We start from the raw sequence: 22,822 nt of genomic DNA, 5'->3' as shown, positions 1-22,822 counted from the left end.
TGTGGGGGTTAGGCTTGCTCAAGGGCACTTCAGCCGTGGTCCGGTTGGGCATTGAACCGGGAACCCTTGGGTTGCCAACCCAGCGTTCTAACCACTGAGCCACGGCTGCTGAGCTTTAATGATGGGGTGTCTGGGGGGTTCTGTCAAAACAATGGGCTGTCTTGTTAGAATGCTTGCTGCACTGCCATGTCTGTTGTTGACAGTTTCACTGATGGTATTTAACCTATTGATGTCAAGTCATTTAACCTATTGATGCCTGATGACTCGTATACTGTATGTTGTTTGACCTTTGGTGCCTGGAGCGACATGTACGCTGCATTCAGGTTCATGAGATTTTAGCTTTTGTTAATATAAGTTGTGATAGGCCACCGCTCATCTGTTTAGAAGGTGCAGGATTCAACATTTCTGTATAAAAAGAAGACAATCCGCACACTTCAGGTCTATTTTTGTGCAAAGAAACTTTACTTGACTTGCAAACTTTCGGTCCTTAGACCTTCACCATCACTGCCTGATGAAGGTCTAAGGACCGAAAGCTTGCAAGTCAAGTAAAGTTTCTTTGCACAAAAATAGACCTGAAGTGTGCGGATTGTCTTCTTTTTATACAGCTTTTGTTAATAAAAATGTGGGTATGTTACAGCTGAATGAACACATTCTAATGCACGATGAGGGTCTTAGGGTTTAAATTCAACATGTTTCATATTTTTATGTGCTTCAGAGGCCGAGATATTTAGGTTTTTATAGGCTGAGGGCAACTTTCCCCAACAAGGGCTTAGGCATTTAGCAGGTGTTTCTTGCAGGTGCTTTAGGCATCGATGGGTTAATACATCCAGTGCAGACCCAGAGGTGATCTGCGCTAGTTCACCACTATTCTAGCCGCTGGTTGGCTACCAATACTGTATGAGGTTTCAGGAGCGAGGTTTACAAATGTTCTACCGCTGAACTCTGCTGGTTGGCATCCGTTACACTCACGCCCTACACCTCACTCTCATCCAGATCCAGAATTTTTTTTTGACAATACAGCCTCTTGTATAATACCAGTCATGCTTAACAGGAAATTTGTATTTTTGAGGCTTATGACTGGAAATTGAAGTAGAATATAATTTAGCATTTTGCCCTATGGACTATTTTGTTCACTTGTCTGCATTCGCCAACCAGGCGGAACGGCAAGCTTATTGGCTACAATGGGCACCAATCAATCAGAGTGGGTCTTCTCATCTATTGTGCTTTCTCTGCACTATGCGATCCCCCTTGGTGGTCGCTGGTGGATGCATGGCCTACCCTCCAGGTCTGTGATCATGGCCTCGTGCTTGTTCTTGAGCTTCTGCAAGCTCTTGGACTTCTCCTCCTCTTCAGCCAGGTTGGAGGTGAACTCAGAGATCCTCTCTTCCATAAGCTTCTTCTCCTGTTGGTGGGGACAACACATTCAAGACGGATTATTCATTAATTATACTTTTAACACATTAATCATTTGCCAAAGGCAAACATTTCAAGAATACGAGGAGTGTAAATACGGATAAGGACTTTATTGAGGAAGATGCATGTGCATCAAAATGAACATTAAAAATTCTATTAAAAAAACAAAAGAGAAGTAGCTGAGCTCGTCCTGATAAATGTGAACAAGTTAAACCAAAAGCAAAACGTCAGACAAACCTTCTGCAGTTTGTTGTTCTGGTCGTCGAGCAACATGACGTCTTCCTCCGTCTTCTTCATCTTGGCCTCCAGGGTAACCTTCTCCAACTGCAGCTTCTGCCTGGCTGCCTCCTCCTCATCCAGCTGGTTCTCCAAGTCCTGAAAAGAGGACAAGTGGGTGAGAAGGTATAGAGTACAGTAACGGTATTGATCTCCGGGGGGGAAATTAAGGCATCACATCACTTTTCTGGTGGTGAGGTACATGAGATCAGGGGTAGGGAGCAGTCTACTTTTTGTCAATGTCTTTCTGTTCTTGTGGGATCTATGATATTCGAGAGCTGTTGAGTGCTCCGTCTTTGCCCAGAATAATATTCCAGGGAAACAAAAAAAAAAGACTCGCCTACACAAAAGAACTGAAATAATCACCATCCTATCATTGTTATAAAAGATAAGGCAAAACAGAAAAAAAATCTCTAATTTTAATATCAACATCTGTGGTACCCGGCAAAGATGCTGCCCCCACCTAGATGTCCCACGCTATTCTCTTTACTCTGCAACAGGACTGGCCAAGATGCACCCTGCTCCCCCTCCCCCCCCTCCGCGCACCCTCCTCCTTACCGAGATGTTCTGCTGCATCTTCTTCTTCTCCACGGTGAGCTGGGTGGCGCGCTCCTCCTCCTCCTCCACGCGGGCCTCCAGGTCGTGGAGGATCTCCTCCAGCTCCTGCTTCTTGGCCACCAGCCGGTTGCGCATCTCGTCCGCCTCCGCACAGAGGTCCATCTCGGCCTGCAGCTGCTCCTGCAGGGCCATCTTCTCTGCAATCAGCTGCGGGAGCACAACATGGCATCATGACAATGCACGTAAATACAACGCCCATTTGAACGGTCTATCGTGTGTGTGTGTGTGTGTGTGTGTGTGTGTGTGTGTGTGTGTGTGTGTGTGTGTGTGTGTGTGTGTGTGTGTGTGTGTGTGTGTGTGTGTGTGTGTGTGTGTGTGTGTGTGTGTACTTGAAAAAGGACGAAGGTCCGAAACGTCGTGCAAATAAATCACTGGGAGCATTAACAGTGTTACGGACTTCTATCATTTATTTCATGTGTGTGTGTGTGCACCACACTTATTTTTTTTTAAACTTAACTATACTTATTGTAGTAACATTCAGCTATGGAAGGAGGAGGTGGAGAAGACACTTGAGCAAAGATATTTGCTGGATAAGGAAACATTAACTATACTCATCGTAGCTACATGACAATCAAGATTTTTATTTCAAATGTTGGCCATGTTAGAGCTGAATGAACAAGTACTAATGCAAGATGATGGTCTTGGCTTTTAATTCATTCCGTTCATGTTTTTCATGTGCTTCAGAGGCTGAGATATTGACAAAGGTTTTTCTAGGATGACAGAACCTTTTCCCAAAAAAGGCTTTAGGCATTTTAGCAGGCGTTTTAGCAGGTGTTACAGTAGGCATCACTGGGTTGAGAGCTGTGGGAGAGGGGGCAGTACTGTACCTGCTGCTGCTTGGTCTCCATCTCCTGCAGCGCCACCTCTGCAAACTCCTGCTTCTCCTTCACCTTCTTCAGCTCGTCGTCCTTGGCCTGGATCTCCTCCTCCTGCCGACTCACCTGCAGCAGAGGCTTCACCTGAGGGGAGGGGCAGAGCAGGTGGCACAGTTAGGAGACATCAGGCCGAGGAAAACACACAGAGACACGCACACAGAGACACGCACACACAGGCGCGCAAACAAAGACATGCACACACAGACACACAAGACGGTGGTTGTAGCACAATAAAGAAGTTCAACTTGGAGGGTTGAACAGTTAGGAAACTGGAGATGGAGCCACACATCTGAGATGACATGGGGAGATTATCAAACACAAGATACTGGGTATACATACACTACAAATTCATGAGGACATTCAGTGGTAATAACATGTGGCAATACATTACCACATCTGTCTGGGGCCCATAGAAAACAGAGAAAGCGAGGGCCGTATTGATTATGAAATTTGAATTTACCTTGGTGAAGAGTCTCCACCATTGCCAGTTTCTGAGTTTGAGGTAGGCAGCACAGTTCCTCTGGATCACCCTCATAGCGGTCAGCTGCTGCTGTCTCTTAGCAAACGCCCTGAGGTAAAACAAAAAAATGAAGAAAAAAAAACGCAGTTCAGTCGGAAACAAAAAAGGAGTGCACTTCATAAGTGTGATTATGAACTGTACACCAATGAACTCCCTTTAATCAACTTCCCTGCCCTGTGACGTTTCAGGCATGCAATACAATGGATCATGGATGGAATGCTTTACTTGAACGACATCAACCCGCACCCGTTTTTAATTTGGGACGTGTGTGTGAGATACGCGACCGTGAAACTTCAGTCTGGGTGAGCCGTGATGACGGGGGCTACTCACTTGCGGGCCACGTAACCACGGCACCAGGCCTGGAAGCTGATGATGACGTCGGTGATCTTCATGTCGCGCTCCTCCTCCAGATGGGCCAGCACGCCGGCCCGGAAGAACACTTTGCTCTGGCCGATACGGAACAGGTTGGGGTCCAGCTCCAGGGCTTTGATCTGATACGGGGAATAAAACGAGTTCTTTATTTAAAAAACTAGAAACAAATGAAGCACTGATGCTCCCTCCACAACCCCACAGCATGCCCCACAAGGAATGAATAATATCTCTAGTTCTGAAGATCAGACTGAGAATAACCGTATCGTAAACATTATGGGTGTTATTAATAGAGATAACATCTTCAAAGGAATCTAGGCAACCTCCAGCAGTCACTCACCATAAGGAGACAGGCCTGTTTGCCGTCCATGAAGCCCTTGGGGATGGAGTTGGGAGTCAGGATCTCGTATCTGGAGCACACAGAGCCAGAATGATATTAACAATGCCAACCCTCACTACTTATTGCCTATTCATTTACCCATTTTGTAAAAACCCCACATCATCATGTGATACTGAGATTACATTAAGTAGTTTTCCCACTGGCATTGCAGGTACACTTCACTACATTTGCAAATCAAGGGTTCCTGTGGGACTCTGTGTCTGTTTCTGACAGAGAGCCGTTTAGTCTAGGAAGGGTGACAAGATGAAAACAGCAATATCTACCATTTTAATTCCATGACAACTTTCAAAGTGGCTTTTGTAGTGTGGTGGTGCGTTGGCTTTGGATCAAGATCTAAGATCTATTCAAAACCAGGAAGACTGAAACTAAACTAAGAGGAGATGCTCATTCAAAAGTGGGTTTTCTATGGTCTCACAGTATGCAGTGCTATATACAAAAGAGCAAACGTTTTCGGGTGACCCCAATCCACAGTGCAAACAATGGCAACTTTTGTAAATAATATGTAATACCTATTGTATTATGGAAAGCTCTTAAAGTGTTAATTTAATATATATTATAATATATATATATATATATATTTAATTTATAGTTAATTTAATATAGTTAATTTAATATATATATATATATATATATATATATATATTTCATACCTCTGTCTGAACTCCTGGAAGACGATGCGGTTGGGGAAGCCTTGTCTGCAGATGCGGATTCCCTCCAGCACACCATTGCACCTCAGCTGGTCCAGCACCAGGTGGGGGTCCAGCTTACCCGCCTGACGTAAATAAAACAGAGAGGAGCAGGTCACCTCAACAACCCATACACAAACGAGCTGACATCATTATATTACCCGACACTCACTCAACGGAAGTGAGGATTACTCAATACGGCAAGAATCAATTCCAACTCCTATTCCAAATCCTATTTTTCAAACGTTGGCTAAGCAAGGCTCTCGACACAAGCTAAACAGTGTAATCCAAACATCGACTCTCAACAACGGATTCCTCAAAAACTAAACAAATGAGTGAATGAGTGAGTGGGCCAGTCAGTGAGTGAGTGAGTGAACGAGTAAGTGTGTGGACCTTCTTCAAGTAGAAGTGTGTGGACCTGCTTGGGGATGAGCTAAACACATGCATGAGTGTGTGAGTGAATGTGTACAGTAAAAGTAAGTGTGTGTAGACCTTCTTCTCGTGGTTGGGGATGATGCAGCGTACGAAGTTGGGGTTGGTGTTGCGCAGCGTGGCCATGAGCTTGGACAGCTGCTCCTTGTAGAGCTGGCCCACTGTGCGGAACATGCCCTTGCGGGTCTTGAAGGCGCCGGGCAGCTCGGACATGCCGGCCACCTTGTCCAGGCCCACAATGTGGTCCACTATAGGAGTCATAGAGAGAGAGAGAGAGAGAGAGAGAGAGAGCGAGAGAGAGAAAGAGAGAGAGAGAGAGAGAGAGAGAGAGAGAGAGAGAGAGAGAGAGAGAGAGAGAGAGAGAGAAAGAGAGAGAAAGAGAGAGAAAGAGAGAGAGAGAGAGAGAGAAAGAGAGAGAAAGAGAGAGAAAGAGAGAGAGAAAGAGAGAGAGAAAGAGAGAGAAAGAGAGAGAAAGAGAGAGAAAGAGAGAGAGAGAGAGAGAGAGAAAGAGAGAAAGAGAGAAAGAGAGAGAGAGAGAGAGATGAATGCAGAGTTGAGGAAATAAAAATAGACAAGACAATTAGTATGACCTCCATTGAGTATGTTTCGTTAGCAGGCAAAACAGAACACACAGTGAGGAAAAAAGACACACCAATGTTTGAGTCAAACATTTTTGTCCATCACGACACAGAATGACAAGGAAAACAAACAAACATCTATACTTGTGACAGACACGCACTAACACACCAAATCAACACGCTGTGAGTGCAGTCACAATAAGGATCAAGAGCAAGAGAGAAAGTCACATGATGCGGGTGAAAGACAGTGGGAGAGGAGAGACACACACACACACACACTTCCAACACAAGTCCAAGTCAATGCAGTGAGTGACAGTGTTCTGTGTGAATGATTGATCTTGTGTTGTGAGTGACTGTGCCTGATGTGTGTTTTCATTGAAAATGATGAGCCAACAGTTTTCACTGTTCTAAATGAATGGATGTCGATCGTGTAGCAGAACACTGTGCATTTTTTTTGTTTATCACAATCTCTCGTGACTTTAGCACCAAACCCATGCAGTATATAATATACCCATTTCTGTTGTACCACTGGTGAACACCAGGGGGCCCATATCACACTATTGCACAGAGAGGGGAGAGAGAGGGGAGGGGAGGGGAAGAGTTCAGATAAAGCCAACAGACGCAGTACAGCACAGACAGCTCTGCAAACACCAACACAGCTGTAGGGATGAACATTATTGAAAAAAACACTTACACAAACACAATGAAGGAGAGAGAGCACGAGATGGGGAGAAAGCATTTGGCAACAGAGATGATGATGAGAGAGGTGGTATGAGAAGGGTCATGAATGCAGAAAGTAAAAATGGATGTAGAAAAAGCAGAAGAAAATGGTCACCTGAGTCTACATGAAGGAAAGGAAAACGCTGATAAAAATAGCCTCTCTGAGAAGTCTGCACCTCTGAGGGCAGAGTCGGGGAGTGGAAATAAAAACAAAAAAAGAAAGAAAGAAAGAGAGAAGAGAGAACGAAAAGAAAAAATACAGATGTACAGGAACACACAGAGGAGCAAGAAAGGAATGGATATGACCGATGGAAAGTGAAGAGGGTCAAAACAAAGGTGCACCAATACCGGACGACAAGACATGGGAGGGAAAAAAATATCAAATTAAAATGTTGTGAGAGTGAAATGAAACGGAAATGAGAAGCATGAAGCAAGAACAAATGCTGGAAAATAATGGTTCACAACGCGATAATGCATCATGGGAAGCAAAACACGTTGCATTTCTTCAAAGCAATCCCATGAGCCTTCATGTCCTTGAACAACAACAATAAAAAGATGAAAGGTAGCTAGCACCTAGTTGCTAGCTCAGGTCATTTACTGTACTGTGTGTCCGGATACTAGAATTAGCGCAATTTCAAAAAGTTGCACTCACCGTCCTTCCACAGCTCAGACACAAACTTGTCAGTGGACTGGTTGAGCAGCGTAGCCACGTTGTCGTTCAGAGGGTCCATGTTCTTCATCAGCCACTCATCTGCTTTGTAGTCCACCTGAAGGACAAAAACAAGACACAAAATGGGGCAACATTTGAGTAGGTAGCAGCAAGAGAACATCCACCTGCACAAAACAGAAGACGGCAATCTTTTTTATTCTAAATCTTTCGAAGTTCAGGAAAATCCAGGGAGATTACACACACACCTTTCCAGCGTAGTGGATGATGCTGAAGTCAGCCTCGTCCTTCAGTTTCTTGGGCTTGAAGAACTTGGGATGGGTGCCCTGCTCCTGCAGCACCTTCTCCACAAAGCTCTTGTCTGTGGCCTTGGGGAACCAGCACTCCTCATCCAGCAGAGCCAAGATACCAGGAGGGCTCGCCTGAGGAAGACGGGTAAGTGTTGATTAGAACAATGACGAGAAGGAGAAGACACACTGACACCGAGGTTCCCAACCTTTTTTTTGGAGAAATAATGTCCTCCTGACCTCATCATAATCATGCCAACAGCCCCCTACCCAGTAACATGATGTTAAAGATTATGAAAACACCACAGCCTAATAATAATAATGACATCATTGATTATACTGTTTGATTATTATGCAGCTTCCATGCACTTTGATTGGCCCATTCCAACATCCCCATTTGACTGCCTGCCTGCCTGCACCCCCCGTGTGAGAAGTATAGTATATTGTCCAAAGTAGGAATTTAACTTGACATGAATGGACTACTGACAAGTAAGTAGGCAGGAATGCTGGTTGAGTAGGCCGTCAACAACAACTGGACGTCACATCATAATACTTACAGGTTTCTCGATGAGGTCTATGCACGGCTGCAGGTCGAGTCCGAAGTCGATGAAGCTCCACTCGATGCCCTCCCTCTGGTACTCCTCCTGCTCCAGGATGAACATGGTGTGGTTGAAGAGCTGCTGCAGCTTCTCATTGGTGTAGTTGATGCACAGCTGCTCGAAGGAGTTCAGCTGCAGAGAGGAGAGAGTTCAGATAAGAAACACGTTAATCATATGATGTAGTAACCAGTGATGAATCAATGCAGAACACATGCTGCTGGACACCTTAATTCACTTGATAATTGAGATTAAAATCATCTCTACTCTTAATCACTCCAAGAAAACAGGACTAATGAATCTTAACTTTCCTTTTCTTCTGCTTACCTGAATTTCTATGGGGATTAAGTATTACTTCAATAAATCTAAACAAATTTCAACATCTCACAAACTGTATTAATTCCCTGTCTAATGACAGCTTTTAATGTTTCTTGATGTCATTCTCCTACTTACGTCGAAGATCTCAAAGCCGGCGATGTCCAGGATGCCGATGAAGGATGCTCCCTGGCGCTTGGTCTTGTCCAGGGCCTTATTGATGCGCATGACGAGCCAGCGGAACATCCTCTCGTAGGTGGCCTTGGCCAGGGCCTCCACCGCAAACTCGGCCTGCTCCTGCGTCTGGGCCTTCTGCACGTAGTCGCGGCCCACCTGTTTTTGTTTGGGAGGGGGTGGTCAACATTTTTCATTCTATTGATCATTTTTTGGCCAGTGCGATCGGAAATCAGCTTTCTGCTGAGGTAATATTCCCCATTAAATTAAAATAAATAAATACATTTAAAAAATCTATATAGTGAAATAAAAGAAGTTGCGGCCCACCTTGATCCTGGGCGACAGGATGGCGCGGGTGAAGTCGGTGACGTTCATGCCCATGAGGTGGGAGACCTTCTGGGCGGCCGTGTTGTCGGGCATGGAGGCCTGGTCGTTGTGGCGCTCCTTCTTAAAGCTCATGTTGCCCAGCTGCAGTACGGCCGAGATCACCTTCAGCAGACCTGCACGCCACACAGAGAAATGTCACGGAAAAACACAGGAAAAAAATGAAAAATATGCCTAATTGTCTGAGTATCAATGGCATAAATGTTAATGGAATGTTTGATACAGTATACAACAAACCTACGTACATGGGGAGACATTTCAGAAAAAATGTGTAGTGCAGAACATGCTTGTAACTCTGAATTATAATGAGATGATATAAAAAAATGTTCAAAGACAAGTGGCAGTGGGTCAGGGAGAGAGGAGATGTTGTTCATGGAGTGCTACTCTGAGTACACTTCTGTTCTAAACAGTTCTCTATGGCGCTGAATGTCAAATATGCAGGTAGACCTGTCGCTGCCCATCTCCACCACCATGTATGTGTGTGTTCATGTCTGAAGACAAGTTAAGGTTTAACGCACAACACAACCCCATGAAGTGCTTTGAGTAAAGATTGCAACAGGTCTCCATAAACAAACACGCCACATTTACATCTATGCATTTCACGACACTGTGAAAGAAACCCTGAGGATGGTTGCATGTGTGTGCTAAATTTCTAAGCTGACACCCAAATAACTTAGCACTACTGGAAGGACAAGGACAAAGACAAAGACATCAGTGTAGTGTTCATTCTAATTTACTTTTATCTATGCTAATTTTTGTATTTGTTTATCTATACAAAACGACCTGGAGCTAAATTAATTTAGCCTTGGGCATAAATAAGGTTTCTATCTATTTATCCATCCATCTATCTATCTATCCATCTATGGAGTACCCACCAATCTGCTCGTCCTCTGGGATGCCCATGATCCTCATGGCCTCCAGGGTCTCGTTGAAGAGGTCCTTGTCCTGCTGCCCGGGGATGGTCACGTTGCCGTTGGACAGGAAGCGGTACTTGTTGTATCCTTCAAGGCACAGTTCGGCTGCAGAGTAACAGGACAGAAGACAATAGAGGCTATTTAATTAAGACCCATGTACTATTGCACGTTTTAAACGGCTCTGGTTCTACTACCACTATACAATACTATCATTGTACTACCAACACTGTACTACAATCACTGTACTACAATCACTGTACTACAATCACTGTACTACAATCACTGTACTACAATCACTGTACTACAATCCTTTATTCCATCTTCATGATCATCAAATGAGTTACAGTGTATTTTTGGTCCAGGGGATTGTCCCCAAGAACAAATATTGTACCCCACTGGAAACTACAGTAGGATGTCTAGCCTTTGCTACTGAGTCATGGTACAGTGGTACAGCAAACATCCTCCATTGACCAGCTGCAGATGCCAGGGAGCATAGTCATAATCATTACTTCGCTGGAGTCCAGTTACAGGGGCTACAGAGAGTAAGGAGCAGGAGGAAAAGCCGACTCACAGCGCAGCTTGTCTCCAGCCCCGGTGAGCATGTAGTAGAAGACGTGGAACGTTCTCTCATCCTTGGCCTGTCTGATGGCACGGGATTTCTCCAACAGATCTTAGCGCACAGAGTCAAGGGATTGATCAGGACACAGCAGAGTGGAACATACTGTAGGCCTAAAGAATGTGGTTTGCGAACAACAGACTTGAGTGATTAATGACTTTGACACCCAAGATAAAAATGTAGGGAGGTTAGTCGTGGTCTTTCGAAAGAGACTGCGGAAGAGACCGTACAGTGTTCAAATAGCAGTACAGGGGATATCTCCTGACTGCACGGGCATACCAAGCATTCTTTTCTAGCTCTCTCTTTTTTTGAAGGATACAGGTCTCAATGTTGGCTCCCACGATATATCCATTGACGTCAAAGTTGATTCGGATGAATTTACCCTGGGGGAAAGAAAAGGGCTTGGCATTAAGTCTTTTCGAAAAACTAACCTAATCCTTCCCTCAGAAAAGCAGGAAATCAAAAACGGTGAAAAAGAGAGCCCTTACGAATCGGGAGGAGTTGTCATTCTTGACTGTCTTGGCGTTACCAAAGGCCTCCAGGATGGGGTTGGCCTGAAGCAGCTGTTTCTCCAGCTCCCCCTACAGGGCACAGAGAGAGACAACACCATGCACGGACACACTTAGCCTTCAGTACCACACAAGGCCTTCAAAGGGAAAAATATCCAGGCGAGAGAGGAGAGAAAGAGAGAGAGGGGAAAGAACGCAGAAAAGCTGAGAGCATGAGGTTATTACTGGAAACTATTTCAGGTCTCAGCATTCAAACTATGATACAACTCAATAAATCGCCTTTTATGAGATTCCATGTCAACAAAGTCTGATCGCAGTCTGCACTTGCTTGCTTAGCTCATTTCCATATGTTTAAAGGACATCATTCACACTCATAAAAGAATTTATTTTCACCAGATCAACGTATTCAAAAGGTCATCGGCAGTCTAGATCTCGATACGATCAGTCTCAGAGAGACCATATAAAATCTTACCTTACCTTTATCAAAGGGGCAATTGATAAGTCTGCATTTCCCCAATTAGACATGCACACATACATACAGCACCATCACAAACACCACCCAAAACACAAATTACACAGGCACAATAACACAAAAACCACACACACACAAACCCCAGAGTTAGTACCCACACACCATGAGTGACATATGACAGAGTGTGTGAGTGGCCCTTCACCACTACATAGCCTACCCTGATGACCCCCATGCAAGACACTCTTGTGACAGCTGACACGCGAGCAAATATCACAGTCAAGTCCAAACTAGCTGCTGCGCCACTGGAAACGTGCTGTCTAATGTCAGGTCATGAATGGATGCCATTGACCTTTGCCTGACAGGCTGACTCCATTTTGTTGTGAACATGATGGACGGATGTCAGAAAACATCTGGGAGAACCAGTTCCTCCTCCTCCTCCTCCTCCTGCCAAAGTCCACGCTAATTGTTTAAGTAACAACGAGATAAGAAAGCTTTAAGCCTTTAATGATGAAATGAGACGATTAAGTTCTCAAGTCTTCCTTTTAAAAAGCTTTAAATGCTTTTTCAATGGCATCATCATCATCTTCTTCAGAATTTTGACTATAAATCAGAGTTGTATGTCACAGTGCCTGGTGGCTAGTCTTTGGCTGTGTTGGCTAGATTTCTTCTGCTAGTAGTGAGGGACATATTCCATTTTCAGCCATTATAAAATAAGAAAACCAATCTCATACACCCAATGAATCCTTACCAGCACAGTCATACCTTACCTTTCACAATTAAAAAACACTGGTGCGTTTGCTCAGAGAGTATTCATAGGGGCAAATTATAAACCCCAAGAACAGTCACCTCTCTCAACAAATGCACCAATGCACACACCACACATACAAGCATACACACACAAAGGCGCACAGCAACACAACACACAAAAATTACACATATACACCCACATTTATCAACACAGGTATAGAAATCCACTATCCCACCACACATATGCACACAAAATAAGAGGCAACATCATTTGTTTCAGGCAGACAAGGCGTACAGTATAAATGTGTGCGTTTGCACTGTAATAAGCGATACTCTGCTCGTCCTAAATAATAAGTGACACTCTCTGGCCGTCCTAAATAATCAGCCTTGTCTGCCTGAACATTCGCACATCTGCTCGTCTCCCCGAGGCCCCCCTGTGGGTCATGTGACTGTACCCATGTGACCAGTCAGCCTTCAGACGAGGAGGAGAGGGGGAGTGGGGGGTGGGGGCCAGAGCAGCAGACGAGGAAAGAGCAGCGAGGAGGATTGAGGCGTGGGGCGAGAAGGAGAAAGAGGAGGAGGTGTGTGGGGGGCGGGGGCGGTGGGGGAGGGGTGAACAGACAAAACCAACCAACAAACAAAACAAACAAACAAAGAGTAGTAGTAGTAGTAGTGTGGGAGTAACTCACATGTGACAGGATGGAGCTGTTCTGTTGATGGAGGGGGAAAGACAAGATTCAACCTCAACCCAAAACAAATAACAACCACACATTGAGTGCAGCTACAACAAGTGAGGAATATTCCAATTTTAAATGGAACGGCGGCAGTATTCGGTTTGCACACCGGTCATGGGAACTCTTAATTAATTCCGAAATGTGGCCAGGACATGTTTTGGGAATACTCTGTTTGCAGAATGCTGTTGCACACAGGTAAACAGAATATTCCAGAACTTGTTTTTAAACCGAAAACTGACAATATTCCATTTGAAACCGCTATACTCTGCATGTAACTGCGCTCATTGAAGCTATGATGCTATGGACAACACAGGGTTGAGATAGAGGTGAATGGGGACCTACTGAAATGGGAGTGGTCACTGCTTATGTGTACTATTCGGCAAGGAAATCATGTGTGCCCCCCTTCAGCATTGATAGCCTTGCGAATATAAATAGATCATTAAACATTATTAACATTTTGACATATCCCATTTACAATATCCCCAGCTGCCTATGCACTTAATGTGCTAATTAGCATTTTTTTCTTCTAAATTATCTAGGTTCAACTAGCCAGGGTAATCTGGGCATGCTCCAAAGTCAGCCATGCGTTGAGGCATTTCCTGGCTGGGATTGGACATGTTTCCTCTGACCGTATTTCTGATCATGACAGGGATGTGACCAAGACACACAAGATAACCTTGCACACTGGACACCCTCTCCTTCCTTCTCACACACACTATAGTGAGCCACAGCTGTGTAAGGCCATGCATGGCTGACAATGCTGTCCACTTCATACATATACAAGCATACAGGCTCGTGTGATGGCAGTAGGCCTGTGATTATACACACAGAGAGAGAGAGAGAGAGAGAGAGAGAGAGAGAGAGAGAGAGAGAGAGAGAGAGAGAGAGAGAGAGAGAGAGAGAGAGAGAGAGAGAGAGCAAGAGAGCAGAGAGAGAGAGAGAGAGAGAGAGAGAGAGAGAGAGAGAGAGAGAGAGAGAGACTACTGAGAGGGGAATATGGGAATGTGATGAGTATGGAGAGAGAGATACCGAGGAACATTTCAGGGAAACCCACATATGGGGGCAGCCAGCTGGTAGAAATAGTTGTGGAGAGGAGAGGAGAGAGAGAGGAAGAGAAAGAGCAAATGAAAGGCCACAACAGCCAAATAGAAAAAAAGAAAAGCAGAGTGACAGTGAGAGGATATGAAAGAGTAGAGATCAGAAATAAAAACTGAAGAGATAAAATGGGGACCTGCGCTGCTATACTGACCTGATCTTTCTTGGTCTTGTGGGAGGAGGCCACGTGAGCCAGATACTGGATGACCTTCTTGGTGTTCTCCGTCTTGCCGGCTCCAGACTCACCCCTGCGAGAGAGAGAGAGAGAGAGAGAGAGAGAGAGAGAGAGAGAGAGAGAGAGAGAGAGAGAGAGAGAGAGAGAGAGAGACAGCCAGTCACCACAACATTTACAAACAAGCATGGCAGAATTAACCAATTTAGACTGATAGTTCAGACAACATAGCCAGTAGACATATGGAGACTCACGTGCACAGAATAGACTGGTCTTCACGGTCTGTGATGGAGGGAGGGAGAGAGAGAGAGAGAGAGAGAGAGAGAGAGAGAGAGAGAGAGAGAGAGAGAGAGAGAGACAGGGAGACAGGGAGACAGAGCGAGGGAGCAATAGGGAGGGAGGGGGACAGAGAAATGAGAATTAATGGTTGTAATTCATAGGGCCTTGCGGACGCCAGACAACATAGATAAGGTTAATCACATAAGAAATGTCTTGTCGGAGGAAACACTGAAGCACAGGCCGAGCTGCCAGTCAAAACTTGTGAGCAAACAGGAAATGACTTGTTCCCAACTTCCTGTGAACGCAAAAAAATGGACGGTCGTTTCTGGCTGTTAAGCATACGCAGCGCGCCACTTACAGCATACACACTTCAGCCGTCCCTGAACTCCCAGCTCAAAGTGGGGCAATGTGCCTTCATTACGAAACAATAGGGACAGATAGGGAGGGGAGGGGAGGGGAGGGGAGAGGAGATGAGAGGCAGAGAGAAGGAGGAGACAGGAGGAGGAGGGTGGAGGTGGAGAGAGACAGGAGGAGGAGAAGAGCGGGAGACAGGAGGAGGAGAGTGGGAGGGGGGAGAGAGACAGGAAGTGGTGGTGACAGACAGCGCTTCACATCCAGACAATGAGACACGAGGACGAGAGCAAAGTACGCACACTCGCTCGCTCACGCACTGCCCTCTGACTTGCTCGGGCTAGCAATAAGTCGTAGCATGCGATCTAGACCTGCAATCAAACGGCGGCCAGTGCAAAAGCTTGGGGGGTGGAGGGGGTGGGGGGTGAAGAAGGATTGATGTCATCCTCCAGTTCTGTGGAATTTCCTGGATGACTCTTTACAGGAGCAAGAGCAAGTGCCTAAGGGTGTCTCAGGGATATTGAGACGTGACTTTTTTTTGTTGCACGGCTTCCTTCATGATTCCACAGCCAGACTTCTCTCAGTCATGCACTGGTATATGTGGCTAAGCCAGAGACAATGGATAAGCTGGAGACGGTTTATGAGGAGATTCTTTCGGAATATGTGTGATGTAAGGTTCTCTAAGCTGCAATACTATGGCATCCTTCAGACGAGTAGAGTTCAAAGTCATGCCCATTTAAGAGACTGGACTTGATCACACTTTGTTGTATTGGTGACATGTGGTTGGATTTATCTTGGTCGTCATAGTGAAATTCTTTTGCTAGGCCTCGACGAAAGACGTGGATGACTCTCTATGCTATGCTAAAGGAATGCCAGCATCACTTGACACGTAGATAATGTAGGCCAGCAATCCTATTAGTGGGCCCAGAGGAAGCTTCAGCTCCACAGAGAAATGCAACGAGGGATGTGTCCTTGATTATATGCGGTGCAGTTGGAGCTTGAGCTGCTGTGAATATGGGGCCACTGCAGACGGTGGGAGGGGATGAAGTCAGTACACCCTTTTTTTGAATTTCTTCAAAGAGCTATTATGAGCGAGGCATGGTGCACATCAGACAACACCTCTCCATTAAGACACAACTCTTAACTGGTGTGGTGGTCAGACACACCGGAGTGATAGAGATTCGAATCACTCAAATTGTCTAATAAGTCTAGTCCAAACCGCTCTTCAAGAATCCTGAGCGAAGGGTGTACTTACTTACTCCCCTCCCAGTCTCGTCACTGTTTCCATCTTATGGGAAATGAATTCTGAAGTGTGTATACTTACTTCTTCCACCCACTGTAAGTACTGACAAAAAACAACATCAAATGTTTAGTAACACGCTCCGAAGATGAATATGGTTAAGTTGACCAGGCCATGACAAAAGTATGAATGTGGCTGTGTGGGCATGTCTGTGTCTTTGAGGGGAGGGTGCCTTGAAGACTGTGTGACTGTGGGTGTGCGAGTTTGCACCATGGTGAGTGTGAGTGTCTGTGTACTTGGTTGTGTGTGTGTGTGTGTGCGTGTGTGCGTGTGTGCGTGTGTGCGTGCGTGTGTGTGTGTGTGTGTGTGTGTGTGTGTGCGTGTGTGCGTGTGTGCGTGTGTGCGTGCGTGTGTGCCTTTGAGGGTATCTAGAGCAGTCTGTGACTGTGGGTTTGTACCAATGTGTGCTAGTTACACGTTTTGCACCCTTGTGTGTGCACATTGCGTGGATGACTTACCCTGCATCATACTCCTGTAGGCTGTGTCAGTGATGGCGTAGATGTGTGGGGGCATCTCATGGCGCTTCTTGCCCTTGTACATCTCAATGATCTCCTCTGAGTAGATGGGCAGGTTCTTGTACGGGTTGATGACCACACAGAAGAGCCCCGAGTACGTCTGTGACATTACACACATCCATATTACAAACCATATTCCCAGACCATTCTATGGTGCTACAATCAACAGCCATACATTACATGATAACGGGGATCAAATACACTTTTACTACTAGGTCTGTGGGCAACACTGAATACCACACACACCATTCCCCTTCGAAAGATCAATAATAACTATGCATAACTCTCCTATGAATAATGAATCCTGCACACCAATGCCCTTTAAAATATCAATATAACACACCATTCCCCTGTGTAAGTTCATTAATCATACCCCAAAGCAGACCGTGCTACACACACACACACACACACCTGGGACATGTTTATTAACTTGGGCAACGACTAAAACCACTTCAAAAAATGTGGTATAACACCGAGGACTGGATTTCTCAGACTTAAGACTTCAATCAATGAAGAGCGCCAATGGAGCAAAAAAATCCAAGAAAAGGCTTTTAGTAAAGGATTACAGATTTTACCTCATGTCCCAGAAACCTGCCCCAAGTCAAACACTATTAAAGGCATTGGGGTTTTATGAGTGAAACTCTACACGATCTGTAAATGCTCCTCATGACGTTGCGCTAGCAGAGTTCAGTAGCGCCATGTAAATCCAAGTGCCCTCCAATGTAAGCTAGCATATGTGTACATATATACAGTATACATACTGTACATGCTGTACATATGTAAGGCTCTCCTAATAAACATCGAATACGTAGATCACGCCTCCATATTAGGAAAAATAATGTGATGTGTGATTATGCAAGTAAAATTTAAGCTTAGCGGTGATACGACTTGCCATAAATGAACAAATACTTCAATATACTAGCCTAAACTCCTTTCAGGTGGGTCTTAACCGCTAAGCCTGAGACCGTAAGCAATGGCATTTGCTATGGAGAAGGGCATTACACGCACTAAGGCGCCATTCGATCGGCTAAATATTTGAAAGTGAGGTTGGCGGCATCGCTGAGCTCACATGAAAAGTAACATGCGCTGCAAACAAGTCATGCTTTGTACTAGCATGTACGTGTATATATAAATATATACTATATAAAGATAATGTATGCTGGTCTTGGTCTATTTCCGTGATAATGCATAGGCCTGTATAGCAGCTTAGTGTCCCTTAAGGGTTAATGGCAGCGACTGCTTTTATGCGTGTGCCTCCAGTTCACTGGGACCGGATCAAAGAAGAGATAAGGGGAGAGACTGTGTGTGTTGTACATGTGCCTTGTCAGAGCAGAGGTATGGCGCCTCGCTGGTTTGTTGGTGCCGGTGGTACGTGCGCGCGCGCGTGTGTGTGTGTGTGTGTGTGTGTGTAATGACTGTAGATTCAGTTACAGCCTATAGCGCTGTACAAGAGGACCTTTCGAGCACTCTGGATTAATGGGGGCACAAAGCCCTGGTGAGGCTGAGAGGAGAGAGGGGGTGGTGGTGAAGCTCAGAGTTGGGGCTTGGCCGGGCGCTGGGCTGGTTAAAGGGTTATACTGAGGGTGCACACAGGGAGCCTGAGGTAATGATAAGGGGGGTAAAACAGTACAACAATACCTCATGTTGTATTTCCCAGAACTGTAACGACACCCCCACCCACTCTCTCTCTCTCTCTCTGTGTTCTCGCTCCTCTGGCAGGACTGGAGGCCTCTCCTGAGCCAGTACTTCATTATATCATGCTTAGGTCATACACACCAGACCACCCCCAGCACTACAGGACCCTGCCCTGCGCCTCCCCCCTGCGCCTCCCCCCTCGCCTCCCCTGCAGAGATTTCACAACACTGTGCGCACACGCATACACTCTTCACCACAAGACAACGCACACACACACATTCACATGCAGTCATTCTCACATTCTATCCCCCCCCCCTCTCATCTATACATGAACATGCACTCATGCACACACTTTTTGTTCATCCATGTGTGTTACTAGTGTGCACACGTGCACACACACACACACAAACACACACGCATACATGCACACACACGCATTCACACACACAGACACACGCACCAAGTCCTCATAAGGGCTCAATGTGCCTCTACAATGTCCTCTACATCAGTGGTTCTTAACCTGGGGTGCGGGCACCCCCCGGGGGTGCGCCAGAGACTTCAGGGGGTGCGCGGAATTTCATTTCGGTTGAGGTTGTGACCAAAATTCAGCTTGCAGACATGGTAACTAGGCCAAATTAAGACAAAAAAAACATGTTTTGGTCCCCATTTGAAGTAATTAAGGTATTGATTAGTGTCTCACACAAGAATCATTGCCATTAATCACTTATCATCGTTTTTTTAGTGCGTATACATGTGTAGAAGTTTGGGTTGGGGGTGCGTGGCTTGTCTTCGGCACAAGTAAGGGGGTGCGTTAAGAAAAAAAGGTTAAGAACCACTGCTCTACATTTTCCTTCTCGCCTTTCATTCCTTTAACCCCCCACCCCACCACCACCACCTTCCTCCTTATCTCACCCCTTATCCATCTCTCCCTCTACTCTACTCTTTCCATTCTATTCCTCGTTCTTAGATGCCCCTCCTCTGCAGGACACGAAGGGTTCATCCCTACTCTTTAACCCGTCTACCTTGCATTCCTCCCAGCTCAACACCTGCTCGTCACGGAGAGGAGAGGAGTGGAGAGGAGAGGAAAGAAAGAGAAAACGGAGGCACCAACACCCCCCTCCCCACCCCCACCCGCAAAAAACCTACATATGGGGAATTTGCGTAGGACACTGTGCAGCCTCCCTGCTCTTTAACCCGTCTGTCAGGATCAGCACCTCGCATTCCTCTTGGCTCAGTGATTCTCAAAGTGTGGTCCGGGGACCACTGGTGGTCCGCGACAGAGCTCAGGTGGTCCGTGAGTGGATTTCTACTTTTCCAAGACGAGCTAGCAGTAGGCCATAATTGTGAGATTATTACAAAGTTAAACATAGCTGAAGTCTTATTTTCACCATAATAAGACAGGCTTGCATTGTGAATAAAAAGTGAGTGATCTGGAGTGTCAAATTAGCACCCCTCAACTGTCAGTTCAGTTGACAGGTGGTCCCTTAACCTTTTTTTGATAGGGAAAGTGGTCCTCGGTCTGAAAAAGTTTGAGAAACACTGCTCTTGGCTCCACACCTGCCTGTGACCCTCACCCTGCTCTGCGAGGCTTCTTACCACTCTGATATTGTCATCTGGCCTTTTCGCATCCCCCAGCCCCCCTATCCTAGCCCAGCAAGGTCTGGAAGAAGTTTCTCGAAACTCACATTCTAGCTAACTACATTAGGCACTTGAGTTGGTTTTGCCATGGCTAATTGCATTGCAACCAAGTTGCTAACTAACTAGCTAGCTATTGCGCTTTCGGGCAATGCGGGGGTGAGTTTCTCAAAAGAGAAGTTGTTAGCCTGTTAGCAATTTCGGTAGTTGCCAATGGGAAAATGCATTGAAAACAACAAAGTAGCTAATGTAGTAAGCAACTTTGGTTTCGAGCAATGCAACCCTGCTCTGTTATGGGTCTGGGATGGCTGGACTGCTCTGGACTGAGCTCAGCTGTGATGGTGTGCTGGTCTGACCAAGGCAATGCCCCTACCGACCACCAGGCCCCCGCCGACCACCGGGCCCCCGCAGACCACCGGGCCCCTACCGACCACCGGGCCCCTACCGACCACCGGGCCCCTATCGACCACCGGGCCCCTGCCGACCACCGGGCCCCTGCCGACCACCGGGCCCCTACCGACCACCGGGCCCCTATCGACCACGGAGCCCCTATCGACCACCGGGCCCCTGCCGACCACCGGGCCCCTGCCGACCACCGGGCCCCTATCGACCACCGGGCCCCTACCGACCACCGGGCCCCTACCGACCACCGGGCCCCTGAGGCATCATGGGAATGCACTGCACTGCACTGCACTGCAGCTCTTCCGGACGTTTCCTGATCTGGGTTGGGTTGGGTTGAGCGACGTTGGGATGGGAGGGGATGGACTCAGCTTAACTCTGGTCAGCTGTGGCGGTGTGCTGGTCTAAGCGGGTCACTGCCAGGCAACTGCGACCATAGCCCCCCCAGGCATGCTCTGCTCTGGTCCGCTCTGGTCTGCTCTGCTCTGCTCTAGGCTGGGCTGGGCTGTGCTGGGAAAGGATGGGATGGGCTGGGCTTAGCTCAGGCCAGCCATGGCAGTGTGTTGGCCTGACCAGGTCAAGGCCCCTACAACCAGGCCCTTGGGGCATGGGAATGCAGCTCCCCAGGCCTGGCTTGATATAATGGGGGCTGGGCTGGGGGAGCTCAGCTGTGGCGTTGTGTGTTGTGCTGGTCTGACCAGGTCAAGGCTGCTGCCACTGGGCCCCTGGGGCGTACTGTACTGCACTGCAGGACTGCAGTCGGCCCCAGCCCGGGCGGACACCGTTATGTTATGTGGGCCGGAGGTAATTACAGGGCCCCCATAGGCAATGGAACGTCGCAGAGCACAATTTACATTCCAGCACCGTGTCGTTTCTCAAATCCGTGGCCAGTGACTCGCGAAGCTGCCCCCTTGACTCTTTAGGGGAAATTGGTCGCAGACGAGGACTCAAAACTGCCCCCTTGCTCCATCGGATCTACACTAGAGACCAGACTTTTTCTCACCAATGGCCTTCCACATGTGCTCCCACAATTCCCAAACTGACAACAGCTTGTTCTCACTGTCTTTTCTTCCCCTCCCGCCCTTTTCTCTTCTTGCATCTACCCCTTCTCATTTGCACCACCCACCCTCCCATCCTCCATTCTCTCCTCTCCTCTCCCCACCCTCCATTCTCTCCTCTCCTCTCCTCTCCCCACCCTCCATTCTCTCCTCTCCTCTCCTCTCCCCACCCTCCTCTCCACTAACAACCCTCCTCACCCACCCTCCATTCTCTCCTCTCCTCTCCACTAACAACCCTCCTCACCCCTCTCCTCTCCTCTCCTCACCCTCCTTTCCTCTCCTCTCCTCTCCACTAACAACCCTCCTCACCCCTCTCCTCTCCTCTCCTCTCCTCTCCTCTCCTCTCCACTAACAACCCTCCTCACCCCTCTCCTCTCCTCTCCTCTCCTCACCCTCCTCTCCACTAACAACCCTCCTCACCCCTCTCCTCTCCTCTCCTCTCCTCTCCTCTCCCCACCCTCCTCTCCACTAACAACCCTCCTCACCCCTCTCCTCTCCTCTCCTCTCCTCTCCTCACCCCACCACTGCTGGAGAAGATTGTTCCTGTGACTTCCTGTTTACAGGAAAGCCACAAACACAGCAGGGGAATAGCTGAGGAATGAAGGGAGGATTTGGATTTGGCTATGCGAAAGAGGGAGCGACAGACATGACACAGACTGACTGAGAGGGAGTATAAGAGTGTAAGGAAAGTAAAAGGAAAAAGTTGAAGCGAGTTGAAGAAGGGAGAACTTAAGAAAGAGGAGAGAGAGGTAGGCAGAGAGACAGAGAGATAGAGAGAAAGAAACAAACAGAGATGGAGAGAAAGAGAGAGTGTGTGAATAGGTGAGAACAAGAGTAAAGGGGAGAAAGGGAGTGGGAAAGAGAGAGAAATCGCTTGATCAAAGGTGGGGAGAGGAAAGCAAGCTCAGCTCACACACACCCACACACACAGACACACACACACACACCCAAGTACAGAGTGCGGCAGCAAGATCGTAATTCCCATCAAACAACATATTCGACATCAAAGCACTGCCACAAACTGAAGCTATCGGAGCCATCACTGCAGAGACGTTCAAAGTGGCCAAGAAGGACGGCCAAT

At 46.9% G+C, this 22,822-nt stretch overlaps 2 protein-coding genes across 3 annotated transcripts in view; one reads left to right on the top strand and one right to left on the bottom strand.

Annotated features, from left to right (window-relative positions):
• myh9b (myosin, heavy chain 9b, non-muscle) overlaps positions 1–22,822 on the bottom strand; it is a 58,876-nt gene that overhangs the window by 16,457 nt on the left and 19,597 nt on the right. The window contains exons 3-24 of one of the 2 annotated variants that reach the window (XM_063192400.1): positions 16,958–17,114; positions 14,824–14,851; positions 14,552–14,645; positions 13,258–13,278; positions 11,329–11,421; positions 11,160–11,223; positions 10,796–10,894; positions 10,186–10,329; positions 9,254–9,426; positions 8,891–9,085; positions 8,399–8,572; positions 7,803–7,976; positions 7,540–7,654; positions 5,650–5,837; positions 5,122–5,243; positions 4,412–4,481; positions 4,033–4,193; positions 3,643–3,751; positions 3,135–3,266; positions 2,248–2,454; positions 1,651–1,788; positions 1,279–1,402 (exon numbers count right to left, since the gene is read on the bottom strand). In XM_063192400.1, the coding sequence (XP_063048470.1) occupies positions 1,279–1,402; positions 1,651–1,788; positions 2,248–2,454; positions 3,135–3,266; positions 3,643–3,751; positions 4,033–4,193; positions 4,412–4,481; positions 5,122–5,243; positions 5,650–5,837; positions 7,540–7,654; positions 7,803–7,976; positions 8,399–8,572; positions 8,891–9,085; positions 9,254–9,426; positions 10,186–10,329; positions 10,796–10,894; positions 11,160–11,223; positions 11,329–11,421; positions 13,258–13,278; positions 14,552–14,645; positions 14,824–14,851; positions 16,958–17,114 (2,782 nt within the window). The remainder of the gene's footprint in view (positions 1–1,278; positions 1,403–1,650; positions 1,789–2,247; positions 2,455–3,134; positions 3,267–3,642; positions 3,752–4,032; positions 4,194–4,411; positions 4,482–5,121; positions 5,244–5,649; positions 5,838–7,539; positions 7,655–7,802; positions 7,977–8,398; positions 8,573–8,890; positions 9,086–9,253; positions 9,427–10,185; positions 10,330–10,795; positions 10,895–11,159; positions 11,224–11,328; positions 11,422–13,257; positions 13,279–14,551; positions 14,646–14,823; positions 14,852–16,957; positions 17,115–22,822) is intronic. The other variant, XM_063192403.1, reaches the window with a different exon arrangement.
• Positions 19,562–21,776, top strand: LOC134463678 (prespore vesicle protein-like). Its single transcript, XM_063216883.1, has 2 exons — positions 19,562–19,897; positions 19,937–21,776. Exon 2 carries the CDS (start codon positions 20,560–20,562, stop codon positions 21,001–21,003), a length of 444 nt encoding a protein of 147 aa, XP_063072953.1. The 5' UTR covers positions 19,562–19,897; positions 19,937–20,559; the 3' UTR covers positions 21,004–21,776.

Source organism: Engraulis encrasicolus, chromosome 2, assembly GCF_034702125.1.
Source record: "Engraulis encrasicolus isolate BLACKSEA-1 chromosome 2, IST_EnEncr_1.0, whole genome shotgun sequence".
NCBI lineage: Eukaryota > Metazoa > Chordata > Actinopteri > Clupeiformes > Engraulidae > Engraulis > Engraulis encrasicolus.
Note: the sequence above shows the minus strand (reverse complement) of the source record. Positions and strands in the feature narration are given on the sequence as shown.

What these genes read in the sequence shown, in the direction of transcription:
- LOC134463678 (XM_063216883.1), top strand. Translation starts at nt 20,560, where the DNA reads ATGCAACCCTGCTCTGTTATGGGTCTGGGATGGCTGGACTGCTCTGGA.